General features: G+C 38.3%; 1 protein-coding gene across 19 annotated transcripts in view; it reads left to right on the top strand.

The window, feature by feature from the left end:
* Positions 1–17,255, top strand: part of CDK5RAP2 (CDK5 regulatory subunit associated protein 2) — a 101,951-nt gene that overhangs the window by 10,436 nt on the left and 74,260 nt on the right. For 18 of the 19 annotated variants that reach the window (XR_010593614.1, XR_010593613.1, XR_010593615.1 and 15 more), the window contains exons 5-12: positions 343–419; positions 2,304–2,427; positions 5,181–5,335; positions 7,661–7,823; positions 9,689–9,742; positions 10,152–10,271; positions 10,923–11,015; positions 13,338–13,556. Coding sequence is in view for 16 of the 19 variants with exons in the window: in XM_065572284.1 (XP_065428356.1) it covers positions 343–419; positions 2,304–2,427; positions 5,181–5,335; positions 7,661–7,823; positions 9,689–9,742; positions 10,152–10,271; positions 10,923–11,015; positions 13,338–13,556 (1,005 nt within the window). In the remaining 3 variants the exon portion in view is untranslated. The remainder of the gene's footprint in view (positions 1–342; positions 420–2,303; positions 2,428–5,180; positions 5,336–7,660; positions 7,824–9,688; positions 9,743–10,151; positions 10,272–10,922; positions 11,016–13,337; positions 13,557–17,255) is intronic. The other variant, XM_042854170.2, reaches the window with a different exon arrangement.

Genomic DNA, 17,255 nt, shown 5'->3' with positions numbered 1-17,255 from the left:
AAATGGTTTGATCGGTTTAAAAAAAATGACAAATTTTCTTGTAAATATGGTAAAAGGGAAACTAGTTTTTAATGTTGCTGTGTGACATATATACTGTGGTGTTTTAATATTATGATTTTTAAGAAGCTTTAGAGACTTTTACAAGGCTTGAAAATAGTCTCAAAATAAAGACTCTTTTGAAGGCTAAGAATCGGAAGTAATTTCCTATTTCCATCATACTCTGCACCTAATTTGTTTTTGAATTTGTTATTGCCTATTACAGGAAAATGTAATCAATATGCAGGGTTAACTTTGCATTGCATTGGCTTGTGTGGCATCTTATCATCTAACTTTATGTTGTAGAATATTGAGCTGAAGGTTGAGGTAGAAAGTCTGAAACGTGACCTGCAGGAGAGGGAAAAACTGCTCATCAAAGCCTCGTAAGTATGTTGTCTCTCTAAGGGTCTGCAACCTTTCTAGAACTTAGGACTGCCAAGAACTTGCCATGTATATAATGAGTCTTCTTGGTACTTTTCGTACATGAGGATCCCTGAGGATTTTTGCAAACTCATGTTTCGAAATTGCTTCACCTATCTCTGGAGTGAATTACAGTAATTGTTTAAAAGCACAAAGGACCATTACATAGTTAGAATAGGCAGTGAAGAATATCATATCAAATTGAACCTCCAGGAGTATTTTCAGGTAGATAGAATGTAATTGCCAACATTTGGGACTGGCTTAACATCCCAACACTTGTAAAAGATGAAGATGTCCTCAGAGCTTAATGGTCACTTGCCATCAGGGCATCTGTTTTGATCTCTCATCCAAAAGATGGTATCTGAAGTGTCACTGTCAGCAGTGGCTGGTCATTAGTTCAATACTGATGGAAAGTGAAACATGCCACTTCCCGTTCTTCAAAAATCTAAAAAATGTGCACATTTATTATTATTATTATTATTATTATTATTTTTTAATCTGGGTTTCTAGTAAATTTGATGAGAATAAGCTCTTCCAATTGATATTATCCAGTGCATATTTAACTTGATTCTGACTTTATCAGTATGTTGTTCAGATTCTTGATTGTGAATGTTACTGTATCTATGTATAAGCTGGAAGAGATGTGTATTGTAGAAAAATTGGATGGCTTGGGAGGACTGGTAATTGGATATAAAACTCTTCACCTCCAGGTGCCTGGTTGAAAACCAATCTAGGTTGGTAGTGACTGAAAGCTGTTACTACCTAACAGTTGCTAAGTGGCATCTGTTCAATGAATTTAGGTCTCTGTGTAGTTCACCTCACAAAGTATCAAATTGTCACTAATGAGTCCTCTTGTTGGCAGCCTGAGAGAGGCCAAGTTTCTAATGGGGCCCCGAAGACTGAATTGCCCAATTACCCTTAAATATGGTCCTCCAGATCGTTGTCAAGGCATATGGCTGGTCAGTGTAGGGAAGCACGCACTACTGAAGCTCATGATAGGAAGCAGAATTGAGGAAAAATAATAGGTAAAGCACAATAAAGGTAGGATTGCCACTTCATTACATAAGAAACGCAAACAAAGTCCTGAGTCTTTTTAAAAAAAGACTCATTGAAAACTAGGGAAAAGAGAATTGCGTAGGGATTGATATATATGTGTACCCTTCAACTAGTTCATTTTCTGTTGTAATGCTGCTTTCTGTAGAAATTTAACATTGCCAGAGGCTTGAGATAATTTTTTGAAGCTTTAAAAACATCAAGATAGTATCACATTTATACACCTCTACCCCAATATAACGCGACCCGATATAACACGAATTTGGATATAACACGGTAAAGCAGTGCTCCGGGGGGGGGCTGCGCAGTCTGGCGGATCAAAGCAAGTTCGATATAACGCGGTTTCACCTATAACACGGTAAGATTTTTTGGCTCCCGAGGACAGCGTTCTATCGGGGTAGAAGTGTATATATTATCAAAGAAATGATAAACGGCTCTTTCTTATCAACTGTGTCAAGACGTGTGTGGAGAACTCTCATTGCTTTACATCAAGCAGAGACAATACCCCAATCATTGTTCTATAAATGTAGACATTTATATTTAATCCGTAAAGTAACATGCAGGTATCTTGGAATCCCTTTGCCTATATAATCTGCGTGCCCATGCTTTAAGTGCGTCATACTGTGCAGCCGTAATCTGATCATGCTACTACAGTGTCTGTCACCTATGTAAAAACAGGAAAGCTGCCCAATTACCTTGTTATTTCTCAAAAGTACAAGCGCTAATTATGAGCATGATCCGCACTCTTTTTTTTTTTTTTTTAACGCGGAGATTTCTACACCTTGTTCCCGCAGTAAAGCGGTTGAAAGCTTGGCTCAAGGCGGTGATGCTGAAATACAGCGCGTGAAAGAAGAGGCTCATAAGAAAGTACAACAAGTGGAAGAAATTCTCACCAGCAGAATAAACCTTTTGGAAGAGGCAAGTCTCCAATATTGAAGAGTAATTGAATTAGTGATTGACTCTGCTGTGCAGAGCTCCCTAGTGCCTTTATGCTCTCAGCTGAGATATTTAGCGTTGTGACCTGCTTAAATGCTGCTTTCAGAGCCGCTGTTTCAGCTTCACTGGAAAAATAGCCAGAATAAAAATAGAATAAATGCCATGAATGGGGAAGCTTTGTCAAATATTATTAAATCTCGGAATGCGGAAGATGGGCAGAGCCCTATGAAGTACTTACTCCTCTAGTGGATTTTGGGTTTGTTTAGAACAAGGCATATTATCTCCTCATTGGGGTTGGGGAGTCCATCTCTTGCAAGGTAGGCTTTTGCAGGAGAGGTGAAAGGTTATCCGTGATACTTGGGGTAATGGGGTTTTGAAAGGTCTTGCCAGCAAGGTCTCTGCTTTGTTAGGAAAGTGAAACCATGCTGCAAGAGGTGGTGTCATTCCACAGGCCCCATATCTCTGGTGTTAGAGACCTTTATATACCAGTATGAGTCTGTGACATGGGGACTTCTAAAGTCTGTGCTCAGTATATGTGACTGAGTTGTGACAGGTCATCTGCAATACCTATTTCTGGAAAGATGGATTGAGAAGTACTTTCTTGTATTTCGCTCACTCGTCTTCCACTCCAGTATCTGCTTTGGTGCTGGTGGGAATTGGATTATGACATCCCATCTGCCAGGTGTTGACTGCAGCAGGAGGCTGGTAGCACATTAATTTGTGTGTCTCTGAGAAGGTATCTTAGCAAAACTTTCTTGAACTCCTCTGGCAGTGACGGGTTACCTCTGCCAAATACTGGTCATTGATATGGTTCTGAAGGATTAACAAGGGGCTTGCCCAAGTGTTCCCAACTAACTTATGATAAAACCTGCTGTTCTGGGACATGTGCTCACAGCTGAGTGGCCAGATATTGGGAGCTCTCAGATAGTCCATCCCCCCCCCCCTGAGCAAAAATGCTTTCTCATCATCAAGAAGGGAGGCAGAACCACTCAGCAAACAAATTTATATTAAGTGCCCTTTGCTGGAAATGCATGTACCTAGTTCCAGAAATATATATACAGCATATATTGATAACATATCACAACCTGGAACTTGTATAATTTGTCCAGGGGGGTGAGATTTTGTGTGTGGGTGTGGGTTCCTTCTCTGAGAAAAGATTTCCCAAAAGATGTATACTTGGTGCAGTCTGACATGTTCCAAAGGTATACTCTCCCACTCAGGAAAATAAAGATAATTTAAGAGGAATTGTTATGAGCTTCAGGATTGTGTTCTCTGTTGGGATGACGTAGCAGTATCCCTAGAGGGGGAGAGCTCCTTCAGAGGGATAGCAGCCACTCCAACCTTCCCTTTAGTTTGCTGGAATCTTAACATTTGTATTCTCAGAGTGTTCTTTTGCACTTCACTGGTGGTGTTAACTTAATGTCAGTGGATGGAGAGAATCCTCTCCGTGCCAAAGGGATCCATCAGACCATTGTTTGCCTAGAACTTCATCAAACAGAAGATTGGCAAATATTCTAATATCAAGGTTTTTTTAGTGTTTTCATACAACTTGGAAAGAATAGTGTGGGCCTCTGAGGTTAATTTTCTTTATGCTTCTGAATCAGACAAACATAGGAATATTATTAGTGATATGTTTATATAACACCATAAGTTTACATAGCTTCAAAGGACATAGCCAAGCCATGTTCTCTGTCCTGAAGAGGTTTTGATTTAAAAGTAAACACACACAAGACACACAACAACTTTTCAGGCGTGGAAGGGTCTGAGCATTACTAATGATAAAGGATTTCCTAAAGAGGCGCTTTTTTTGTTTTGTTTGTTTAAATAGCAGCGAATTGAAGACGAGTTTACTTGGCAGATAACAGGGAGACTGTTCTGGGCATAGGGAGAAATGCTCACAGAAGGCACAAAGGCGAGAATGGGGGGAGTAAGTAAGATTGAGAAGTACATAGGGAGACAAAGACAGTGTTGTCTTTGGCTACAGGATATGTTAGAAAGTAGTCCAGCCGTTTGGTTATTTTCAACATAACCACTAAGATCAGTTGCTTCATGTACTCTGGGAGAGTATATATTCTCTTTATCACAGCCAACGTCCTCAGAAAATTCCTGAAGAATTTGGTGAGAATTTAACAGATCTTGCCTATGTTTTGGTTGGTGTTGGGGAGAAAATTCTCTCTGTGGACAGTGTGTGTTGATAGCAGTTCTTGATGAATACTGCGGACAATATATATTGGAAAGGGTACTTCTTGCTTCCATCATAGCTATGAATATCGATTTGATTTTTTACAGAGTAAAACATCTGCTTGATTTAACATCGCCTTGATTTTGATTGTAAATATTTATTTCTCAAGTTCAAGAGTTGTAGGATAAGCCTGCATTGTCTGGTGGAAAAAGCAAAGCACGGCAGTTGGGAGAACTCCGTTCTGTTTCCAGGTCCGCTACATACTTGCTGCAAGTCTCTTCACCTCTCTATACCTAATTTTCTTTATCTGTAAAATGCAGATTGTATACTCATTACTCACGGGTGCATGTTGAGGGTTCATTCATTAATGTTTATAGAGCACTTGCAGATCTTAGTGAAGGGTGAACTAGAGGTGCAAAGTATGTTAAGGATGTTAAACTTACTTAATGATTGACCATATACAATGTTGGGAAGGGAAATGTAGCATGGAAGAACTTGCTGAACATTTTGTTTTAATGTTCCAATGCATTATGCTTGTTTATTTTGAGTACAGAATCTTAAAGCTGCCCAAGAAGAAGTGGAAAAAGCCTTTGCAATGACAGAGAGGGAGAAAGTTCTAAGAATGGCTGTCGAACAAAAACTCTCTGGAGTTACAAATACACATCTGAAGGAGCTGGATAGTATTACAGAACTGCCAGAAAAAGACAGGTCAGACTTCTATTGGTAATCTTTCTAACTAATGGAAAATGTTAATTGTTAAAAGGTGATAAAAACAAACCAGTCAATATGAAATAGATTTTAAGGGCTTGATTCTACCCTCAGATGTATCTGAGATCCAGGAGTGTTGTAAAATGAGCTGTTGAACAAACACAGCAACCAGTGTTACAAGCTACATGTTTCATAGGAAAATTGAGCCTTAAATGTGGTCTGAAAATGGAGTGGGTAAGGGCATGTGACCTAGAAACGCATGCACTGCTTTAAAGCATGTTCGTGGCCACATTGCTTTTTATCTGTGTGCAAGAATAATATGCTTATTGAGCCATTGCTGAAGGGGGGAAGGGGGCTATGATTTGTATGTTTGTACCCATTTCCTGCTTTCATAGTGTTCAGATGCTATTCAATCCCATTGACATGTCCATTGAGGTTAGTAATTCTAGCAGGAATAAAAAATATTGTGCAGCAGTTTGGACTGTAAATGCTTTGGTTAGTTTTTGGAGGTCTTTGAGTTGATGGGAGATGAAAAGTGCCTGAATCATGAGTTGGTGACTATGAGGCAATGTGAATGTGGGGACAAGTTGGGGGGATGAGGGAGGGAGGGAGGAATATCCAGTTCTGTGCATTTTTCCTCTTTAGAATTAAAACTTCAGAGGTTCTGTGAATATCTGTGATAAAAATGTATATCTAGTCAGCAGAGGTCCCGGCAAAAGTTTTCAATTGTCAGTGAGAGTCTAGGGGAGCTCTTAAACTCTGTCTTCATGGGCTTAACTGTAAAGAATGTCTCTTCCGATTTTTGGATGCTAAACTGCACAGTTGGTCCACACTACTAACAGGTGGAAGGTTACATTTGTCTGAGTCCTTTAACTTCCTATGTGTTCTTGGAGTAGTGTCTAAAACAGACTACTGGACTAATGGCAGGTTTAGGTGTGATATTTCATAAATTGTCAGATATAAATGTTTTATACAGTTGGAAAATTGTGAATCCAAACTCTCTAGTGGCATAGGTCATTCACTTTCCCTAATAAGTCTTGACACTTTACCTTAAATCATGCTGTACTGAATACTATGTTGCTTCTGCTTCCCCCCGGCCCTCCCAACTTCAAATCCATCATGATTTTACCAGCTACTGTCCTGAATCCCTTGATCTGGAAACAAATGCTTGATAATTCCTAAGATGTTCAAATCGGGTAAAGCACTAATTTCTAACTGTAGTAGCTTCTGTGAGAGCAGCTGCTAAAGTGTGGGAGAACAAGGTGATCAGAATGTCTCAATTTTTATGGTCCAGTATTGCATTCATCTACCAGGGATAGATGCTTGGATGCTGGATCAGCACAAATACTTTCGGGCGTAGAAAACTTGAGAACTAATGGAGAAAGTTTACTGTAAGGGCTGAAATATTCACTATGCATGGGTTTGGCAATGTAAGAGTCTAGGAACTTCAGTCTTGAATTACAACCACAACTCTGAGGATACATTTCAAAGTGTTATTCCACCAAACACTGGTGGTGATCCACTGCTTTTGCTACACAGCAGTGGATCTCCAGCTCTTAGTCTGCAGACCACTTCATTGGAGAATGCATCTGTTGGACCTACCTGTACTTCCAATCCCTCCATTATTTGATCAAAAGGTTTTATTTTGTAGATTATCAGGAAGACCTCTGTGGACTCCTGGTGGTCCATGGACAGTGGTTTTGGAACTGCTGTTAAATGGGGCTGAAAATTCAACTGTGTTGTGTTTTTTATTTTATTTTTATTTTATGAAATCAATAGAAGCAAGTTAGATGCAATACAAGCACTTGAGTAAGGAAGGGACTATAATTGACATTTGTCATCACATTCTGTGCAAAGACATTAGGACTCTAATATGTGCTCTAGCTTACATACTTCCTTCCAGTTATATTTTAATATATACATGTTCTACCATTCATTACTTTGTGTGTGTAATATGGAAATTGGTAGGAAGTTGTCTGTACCGATGACTCTTAAATATTAGAGAGCATTTAGATACAGCACTGTTCATGTGGAAAACGTTAGGATGAAAGGGTTAAGCATTTTACTTTCTTACCAGTACTTGAGGAGAGTATTGTTCCTAAAAAATAAAAATTATTTTTAGATAATTTGATTCTATTAGTTGCTTGCTTTAAATGTTCTGGTTACTATGGCGGGAAAGAGAGGGGTTGGTAATTTGAGAGTGCTTTCCAAAATGTTACCAGTGCTCTTTGTCCTACGAGAGGCCTCCCATAAAATCTACCGCAATGGTTTGGTATTTAGTTTTAGACGATGCAAAATTAATATCCACATCTTGTAATCTTTTAGACTTATAGAGCAACTGACTCTGTCTCTGAAAAGTAAAGAAGCTATAATTCAGCACCTTGAGGAGGAAAAGTCTCAAAGTGAATCTTGTGATGGGAACTTACCTGCAGAAAAAATCCGAGAACTTACTGTTGCTTTGAGGCATGAAAAAGATAGTGAGATAGAGGTGAGGAAACTGACTGAAAATCTGACGGTTACGAATCTCCCATGGTTAGGTCTTAAGGATAACTGTAAGTAAGTGACTTAAGCTAACTTTTTAGAGGCCTCCTCCATCCCAAATTCCTTTCATTGGTCACCTTGTAGGTTTGGCAGCCATTGTTGAGCACTACTACACGTCATGCTTTTCATTGTTTAGATGTCACATCACAGAGTTTTTTTTTCATTTTTGGGCGGTAACTTTGTTTTCTACACAATTCTGTAACACCTAATATATCACTGTCTCATAACAGAAATCCAGAAATAATCTGCTAGATGTTTTGAGCTGAAGCCAATAGGCATGTAATTCTTATTAAGGCTTCCCCCCTTAATAGAGAACTTTCCTTATGTAATACGGAATATCACATGAAAGTTAAAATGATCTCTTCACTGCTGTAATCTGCATGGGAGGCTTTGATAGTAGAGGTAGGCCTAACCAGGTCTCATGGAAATAGAGAAGGCCAACCCCCAAATTCTGCAGAGGGAACTATCTACCAGTCACCTGTCTATTTTACGTGCCTTGTGGAGAAAGTCAAACATTATCTTGAATATTGGAAAACAGAAGCAAGTCTTAAGGCTAGTTTGAGGTCTTCAGGGCTCTCTTCAAACCATAAATGAGGATTGATGGTAGACTCCAAATGATAAATAATGGAAGCTGTCAAGCTTCTAAGAAATTTTATCCTTGGTAGGTTTTGGGTTTTTCTGCTCAAGATAGTGTCTTATGTTCCAATCAATATAAAACAGTACCTTTCCCTCCTTTCGGCCCTAAATCAAAAAATAGAAAGGAGAGCATTTTTAGACTCAGTCTCAGCAGTGGACTTAAAAGTTCAGAAGAGCTCTAGCTCTTTATAGAAACTTATTGAAAGGATTGAAACCTTCAGAAAATCTACCCTGGCTTGATTTGATCAGGAATATCATTTTTGAGGTTCATCAGGCTTAACATAGTTCTTTTAAAATCAGTTTATGGCATGAGGGCCAAAATCAGTTCCTTTATTATTAGGTGACCATGGCTATATCCACCTTAGAAACAGTATTCTTTTCTCAGGGTGTAATAGTGATGAGAGAGATTTGACTAGTATTACTGGTACAATAAATAACCTTTACTGCACTGTCCTCTTAAAGCAGTGGTTCTCAAACTTTTGCACTGGTGACCCCTTTCAAATAGCAAGCCTCTCAGTGCGACCCCTCCCCCCCATATAAATTAAAAACACTTTTTAATATATTTAACACCATTATAAATGCTGGATTCAAAGCGGGGTTTGGAGTTGAGGCTAACAGCTCGTGACCCCCCCATATAATAACCTTGTGACCCCCTGAGGGGTCCCGACCCCCAGTTTGAGAACCCCTGTCTTAAAGATATGTAAAAGTATAAGTTTGCTGCTGCTTATATCTCTCTCTTTTCTGGGGGAAAATTACCCCCCAAAAAGTCTTACTTAAAATGGAGCCGTTTTTAGTAAATCGACGTTTTATAAGTGTGCCCTGCTGTCATAGATAACTGCCCCTTTAAAAATGCATTTTTTTTACTTGTCAAGCAGAGTTGTCATGTGTCATCAAGGAACATGGCTTTCTTTAGTTTTCCATAGTACAATTCTGTAGAAAGATCTCATTTGGGAGAGTTGTTTTCTAGATGTCTACAATATAGTTTTGTCATAATGTTGGAGTCCTATAACTATACATTTTATTAACTAACTTGGTTTGGAGGCATACTTCTCTTAACAAGCTCCAAAAGAAAGTCTGCATATGAAGTACTAACGGTCTGATTTTTAATAATTAATGATGGTACCCAAAAGCTTAAAGTATTTTTACTTCAGAGTGACAACTATTCTGTTCTTATAGGCTATTAAAATGGAACTTAGAAATGAGAAAAATTGCTTTGAAAAAAAAATCCAGGTATGTTTAAAACTTGTTTCTCTTTGAACATTTATAACATATATGTTGGGGAGTCTTTTTTTTCTCGTATGTGTTCTTAGACGTAAAGAGTTAGTAATTCAAATTGGATTAAGGCAGAACCTTTGGTAAAATTTCTTTTGTTGTATTAGGAGACAGTTTATTTCCAAACAGCAAAGTAGATAGTATGCTTGATACTCATGCCCATCCCGGTTGATCAGCTTTCCTGCCTCATATTCCTGTCACAGATCTGTAAGGAGACATCTTAGAGTTGGTCTATAGTCTGCTTTAATAGTTTGACTAATGAGATGTAAGAACTGCATGAGCTAGTACATTTAATACATACTGTGCATTTATGGTGTATTTTAGTATGAACTTTTTAACTTAGTGCAACCTAATGTAATCTATTTAGTCTCTTCAAGAAGAACTACGAGAGAGGGAGAATGAGCTTAGCGTTGAAAAGAAAAATGGTTTGAAAAGGGATAAAACCATTCAAGGTCTAACTCTTGCATTAAAAACAAAGGAAAAAGAGGTATGTTGATTGTATGTTTCTGGTTAGAAGTATCCAGGTAATTTAGGAACTAATCCATCTGAAGCCACTGTCTTTCAGTTGATTTGAGTAGGCCTTGGAGCAGGCCAGTAGGGCAGATCCAAACAGTTCCGTGGAAGACTGTAGGTCATGTTTGCTACTTGAAATCCGAGTGTGATAGCTGGAGTTTTGATATTTGGGCCATGGAAAAAAGATACATGACTGAGCTGATACACTTGCTCTTGAGAGATGGGAAGAGGCCGCTTCTTACTGAATCCTCAGAAGCAATTGTAGAGCTGGCAGAAAGGCACAAGCTATAATACCTTATGTGTGGTGAGAATGAGCTTAATTATTAACAAAAGCCAGGGTAGTGGGGGGCCACCTTCAAATGAAGGTCAGATATTTGTGGAACATTGTGGACATATAGCACAAGTTATTGAACTTATATGTATAGTTATTGTACTGCTTTCTTTACGTATAAAGCTCAGTTGGGCATTTTCAGTGTTTTATGAAGGTTTTTTTTAATGTTTGGGTGAATAAACAATTTGATAGTTTATTATCCAGCTCTGCCCATTTAGAAAGATCTTTGTTTTGACACTGTCACTTTTTTGATACTTGTATTCATGCATCCATGAGTATTTCTTTTGTCTAAAGAATGAAGAGCTTAATTCTGAAATTGAAGAACTAAATGTTTCATTGGCTAAGGCAAGAGAGGCCACACACAAAGCTCAGATCCAGAAATTCAAGGTAAGATACAATTTCAATTGCTTTTCAATATTTTCATGCAGAAGGTGCACTGGGTGAGGAAACTAAAACTAATTTAAAATGTTTAATTGTTCTAATTGTTAAGCAAATTGCCGAAAGTAATTCAGTTTAAATTATGGAACACTGAAAGTACAGCTGTCTCATTACTATCTTGTTCCTCAATTCTTTTTCTTAATAGCAATTGTGAGAATGCATAATTAAATTAAAAAGAGTCATCTTTAAATGTAAAATAAGAATAGATTTTCATAAATTTCCAATATTATGGAGGCATGGATAGAAACTCCATTTTTTAGGTGTTGTAGAGCTTTCTTACTTAGTGTAGGAAGAAAAAGAACACTAGCTTTGGTAAACTCCAGTGATCAGTTTAAATTTGTTGATGATCTCACAAGAGTTGAATAAAAATGTACTGCACGTGTTGACACTAGTCTGGACCATGCCAGGGAAGATAGAAGCCACTCAAATTCTTTCCTCTCAAATCTCAACTGGTGGTGCTGGGTAACTTCTCATCCACTACAGAAGTCTTTCTTGAGGGTTTTTGAAGAGTTCTTTTGTTGTTTCTTCTCTTCGCGTATATGAGACCACTTGGGAAGATAGTGAAAGATTTTGGGCTGCATTGCCATAAGTGTGGTGACGGCACACAGCTGTCTCCTTTTCATTAGCAGACTAGGAGTGGGTGTGTGAGACTTGGCGTTTTTGTTTTTATTTTGTTTTTTGTAATAGGTGTGAAATGTTTATTTTAGAACAGTGGAATGTTTGTAATAAAACAGTGGACGTTAATAACTTCCATGTGTGCAGAGGAGAAAAGGACTTTATGTTCGTGCAATATAAAGGGCTCATTTTATGGAACAGGAGGCCTTTTGTAGAATGAATATTGGACTTCAAAATAGTTCACAGAACCAAAAATCACATCTTATCTTTTATGTTTGTGCATTTGTCTTCAATCCAAAAACTCCTAAAACACAGATTCCCAAAGTGAGTAACTAAAATAACACTCACTCATTAAAAACAGAAAATGATGTTCCGTCATGAGGTTCCTTCTCTTCCTGATCTCTGTGGAAAGAGACGCAGGAGTGTTATATGTGCTAATGTATGTGCACCAAAGCTACTGAGATATGTCTACACAGCAAAGACAAACCTGTGGCTTGAGCTTGCTTGGGCTGTGGGACTCTCCCATCCCGCAGGGTCCTAGAGCCCGGACGCCATCCCAAGCCCAGAAGTCTACACAGCAATGAAACAGTTCTGCAGCCTGAGTCCCATGTGCCTGAGTCAACAGCCATGGGCCAGCCATGGGCTTTTCTTTGCTTTGTAGATATACCCTGAACGGCCTGAATCTTAGTGACTGCTGGCATTTTTGCTTTGAATTGAATTGAAGCAGTCACAATCTAATGAAACAGGAGCTTTTAGCTCAAAAATTAGTATTGCTTTATAAATTGATCTCGGAAATGGAAAAAAAGTTTAAAATAAAAAAGCAACACACTAAACTTGGTGTAAATATAAACTGTTATCCCCAGTTCTGTAACAAATAGCTTTTGGCCTCTGAATGGATATATGGCTTACATGTTGGAACCCTTTCAGTTTTACACCAGTAGAGTCCCATTTAGTGAAATACAGTCCGTCCACCCTTCCTTTTATAACTTTGGTCTTGTGAATGGTGTTAGTTTTATAAAGTTGAAAACTAAACTCTCCTGTCTGCAGAACCAACGTAGCATGGTGGGTGGCAAAGCGAACCTTTCCCCTCATTATCTTGCCAGTTAATTTCAACACTGCGTTGAAGGGACCTCTGCTCTGGGTCAGTCAGTAAATCAAGCTGCATGGCCCATTCCTTCATTATCATTTCTGCTGTGATCATTAACAAGGAGGCCAACTACAGTGGTTTATATGATCTGAAGTGAACAGTGACTGCCTTCCAGTTGATATGCACAACATGCTTCAGACTTGGTCACCACTGATAGCCTGGATGTGAAAAACTTTATGTACTATTATCACTTCCAAAAGCCCCAAATTATTCTCATTTTCACTCTAGACTCCTTTGCAGTTCAACTTTTATTGTCTAAACTTTAAGTTACCGAATTACTTGTTAGCCCAACCTGGATCTCATTGAAGGCCTTTATTACACTGAAAATTATCGTAATTACCCCAAAGAAGGTAATGTTCCTATGCTATTTGGATAATTGATATTGCACTGAATTTTGCAAGTTGAATGAAATGTTGGAGGGAGAAAGGGGAAGAAAAATAGGCAGGAGTGTAGACTTCTGAGCTTCATAAAGCACATGTACAGACGATGAATGCTGCTTTCTCTTCTAGGGTGCTGAGGATTATCAAGCTCTCTTGATGGAAAAAGAAACCCTCCTCGCAGAGCTGCGTTCCGAAAACCTTACAAAAGATACAGAGAACCGTAAACTACAAAGGAGGATTAAAAGGACTGATCAAGAGCTAAATGATTTGACTCTAGAGAGAGAGAAAATGGAGAGGGAACTGGATGAAGCACAACTACAGAAGAGTAGAGGCGACAAAACCATTAATGTTGTTATCACACTTTTCTCTCTCTCTTTTTTTTTTTTTTAAATAGTGGATGAAGTTTAATCTAGCATGTCTTTCCTTTCTAATATATTCACTTCTGCACTCTAAATTTCAGTTGAATCGTTTTGAAAGTTAAATGCAAGTGTCCAAAGTCAGTCTTCAGGACGATATGGCTGAGAGGATTAAGACAAGTTTTGGGGGTGTATCTTTTAAGTTGTTCTAACTGACTGGGGCATGTTCTTCAGATCTTATTTTTAATTAAAGCCCTCTGGTTGAGTCCTATATAAAATCAGTAAATAAGTGGTAAATGGAAAAAAGTTAATTTTTAGACAGTCTCTCAATCTTCCTGTAGGTAGAATCTCTAATTTTTCTAGTAGTGTACATTTATGATAATTTTGTCGTATCTGTCAGGCTACATATTTTATAAATTATCTTAAATTACACTACTCTAATTTAAACTATTTTCTTTCCAGCCCTGTTATAGTATGATAGCAAATTATTTAAGGGTTACAACCTTGAGCTGAATTCTTGCTTGTTTTTACCATCACATCTTGTTCTCTGTAAATTCTGTACTTTTTAATTTCCGTTTCTATTTGTAAAAATCTCATTAACAAAGGATTGGCTGCTCACAATCCAAAACAAGCCTTAAGTGCTGTGTCTGTTTGTTAATTTCTCTGCAGCTCTCTACTTTAGGACCTTTCACCTTGCTTTCCTGTCTAGACTAGCACATTCTGTTTCAGAAAGCAAGGCTCCTGCAACAAAATGAAAGAGCAGGTTTCCATCTTTCCTTATTTTGAGTAAAAGCTGTGCCTCGTGCTGCGTGCCTAGCTTAAAGCACAACTTTGTCTACTTGTGTGTCTGCTCATGTGGATTTTATTTTAATCTTCTCACCTGCTGCTTCAGTGAGGGCTGGTTTGTTCTGGCAACAGCATGAACAAAGGGGTTGAGCTTTCTCCATTGGGCATGGTCAACTCATAAAAATCCCTATTGCTGCCTTTCAGCAAGGACTGACCTTGAGCCATGTTGAATTACACAGAAGACAGAATGAGCTTGCATCTGTAGACAAAAAAGATTGCACAGACAGACTGAACTCTGTTTATTATTAAAGGGTGTATAGTTACATAGTGACAGGCTAGTCATATGAAGGTGTCAATGAGGTTATGCTCTGTATTCGAGCAGCTTCTGCCACTGTTAAATGTTCTCGGCTGGGGGCACTGTACTCCAATTATTAAACGCCTCTCACTGCACCAATTATAGACGAAATTTGCAGTAGACTCTTGCAATATTGTCTAAATCCAGTAGAGGGGTCTCTTTCCCTGTAAACAATATATATTTTTCTCTACAATATCCGTTTATTTTAGTTGTAGCTTTAGTTTGATCTCAGGTGCGGTTCATTTGCCATCGCAGAATCTCTGTCCCTGCTGTTCCTTGAAATTTCTTCAGTGTATTGAGTTTAGGAAAAAAAAAGAGAATGGATGATTCCTGTCATTACAACAGCCATAAAAAGCACATTTTATTGATTTAAAGTATTTTATCTTCAACTGTCTTCTCTACCCACAACCTTCATCTTCTCTTAAGGGAGCTGGAATATAAATGTGTACAGGAAGGACAGTTTTGAGGGGGGATTCACATAGTTACAGCCCTTGGAGAAGTCTGTTTGACTCAATTATGGCCAAGTTCTTCATGTACGTGATTAAGTTCCTTGGGGAAAAGTGTCCCTGCCAAAAGATGAGCAGTCTTAAAAATTACATCCCTGATCTACTCCTACTCCTACTCTTAGGTAGTTTCACCACCTCTGCTTCAGTTGCGGAGCTGCAAGTACATTTGGATCTAACATTGCCTGTGAATTGTGGCTCACTGAGTAGAGGGTATGTGGGAGTAAAAATGTATGCTATAATATCTTGCTCTTTAGTAAAATGGTTTTCTGTTTCTCAAACTGATGCAAACATTTTATGTGAGCAGCCTTAAAAAAGCTGTTCTATTATTATTTTCACATGGCCTGGCATACAGTTAAATAGACATAAAACTAACAAAATGGACCTGAACTGTATAGGACCCCTTATCCAAATTCATAGTTAGATGCCATTTCATCTCTTTCCTGTTTTTAAGGTGTTTGGGATATTTTTAATGACCTTTCACACAGAATAATCATTATCTATTTCTGTAAATAACAATATCAAAACAAGCTAGTGGGATTGTGTCAAAGAGAGAGGCCCATGAGGGGTGCCTCTACCCAACTTCTGACCTGGGCAGTATAGAATGATCAAGGAAATATTTTGGTAGAGTATGGGGTAGGCTTGTGCATTGGAAAAAGTGGAAAAGATCAGTTAAGTTTAGTATGTGAAAGACTTGGGATTTGTTCACCCAAACCATCAACATAAATCATTAAGATCTTCCTCATGATGAATAGGAATAGGGACTCTCTTCAAAATGGCTACTCTGTCCTACTTTCATATCCTCTTTGTTCAGTGAATTTGTAGCTAGCTTCAACTAATTAAAAACAAAACAGGAACATCAACAACAAAAGAACACACCACCCCAGCCTTATGTATTAGCTGGCACTTAATCATCTGCTATTTTTTTGTCTTTAAGCGGGAACTATCTTTGGACAGTATCTCAACATTATCAGCCTTGGATAGTTTAGTTGCTAAAACAATCAACTATTGAGATACACCTTGTTTAACAAAGTGCTTCTTATAGAATGACCAGGAATAAAGATCAACACATCTTAAATATCATGTGCATCTACTGTGTGTGTGTGTGTATGTATATATGTGTGTGTGCATATATGTGTGTATATGTACACACAACATGTTCTCAATATTAGGTAAAATTCAAAATCCATGAGTTTGTTCAAGCTCTGATGGTGAAATATGTTAAGTAGCTTTTCTGTCCTGTTCTAAATACAGGCAATTAAGGTATATTTCTCCGTTATAGTCATATTTGATCAGTTGGTTGGGAAGTGCACAGTAACTCATTAGCCAGAATTTACCACCCGCTCTTCCCTCTTGAAATTAAACTGAAAGAGAGGTTTCGAGGCTTCAAGCCTTAATTATTCATCAACCTGTTCCCCATCTGACAAAGGGGAGGTACTCCTGTGTTCAACCAATATTAGTTATAATGTTTCAGATTCATTTTTTCTAAGTTCAACTAACTATCATTAATCATAGAAAAAATCCCTTGAGACAGGTTGGCAGAAAGCATTGTAAAGGGCTGTAGCTACCATATTATCCGTGTAACTCAATGTATAGAAACCAATAGACTTTCTCCTATTCAAGCAATCTACTGTAGTGAGGGGTAGTTTTGTGTGTTATAGAATCCTAGCCTATGCAAAGAAAATAATTTTCAGTTCCGGTCATGGCTTAGTCTAGCAAGGATTTGGAAATCTCATGGCCTGCACTACTGTCTCTACAGATGGACACATAGAATCCTTTACATTCTACTACACTACATATTGTCCATTCAAAATCTCTCCCTTCCCCCCCGCCATTAATATCTGTTACTCCAGGGAGGAAGCAGTCTCTGTGCCTTTCTTGACAAGTACTGCTTTTTAGATCATGTAAGGAGGAGGAAAAAGGTTCTTTTCTGTCCATGCCTGCTTACGACTTCTCTCCATAAAGCTGTCTCTGACTCTTCTTTATCAAAGCTAATAAGTTTCTGGGCTCTAGGAGAGTGTTAGATCACAAGTGTTTAACTTTAAAG

The sequence above is a fragment of the Chrysemys picta genome, chromosome 18 (genome assembly GCF_011386835.1).
Source record: "Chrysemys picta bellii isolate R12L10 chromosome 18, ASM1138683v2, whole genome shotgun sequence".
Taxonomy (NCBI): domain Eukaryota; kingdom Metazoa; phylum Chordata; order Testudines; family Emydidae; genus Chrysemys; species Chrysemys picta.
The sequence above is the reverse complement of the archived record's forward strand: the minus strand, read 5'-3'. Positions and strand labels throughout refer to the sequence as shown.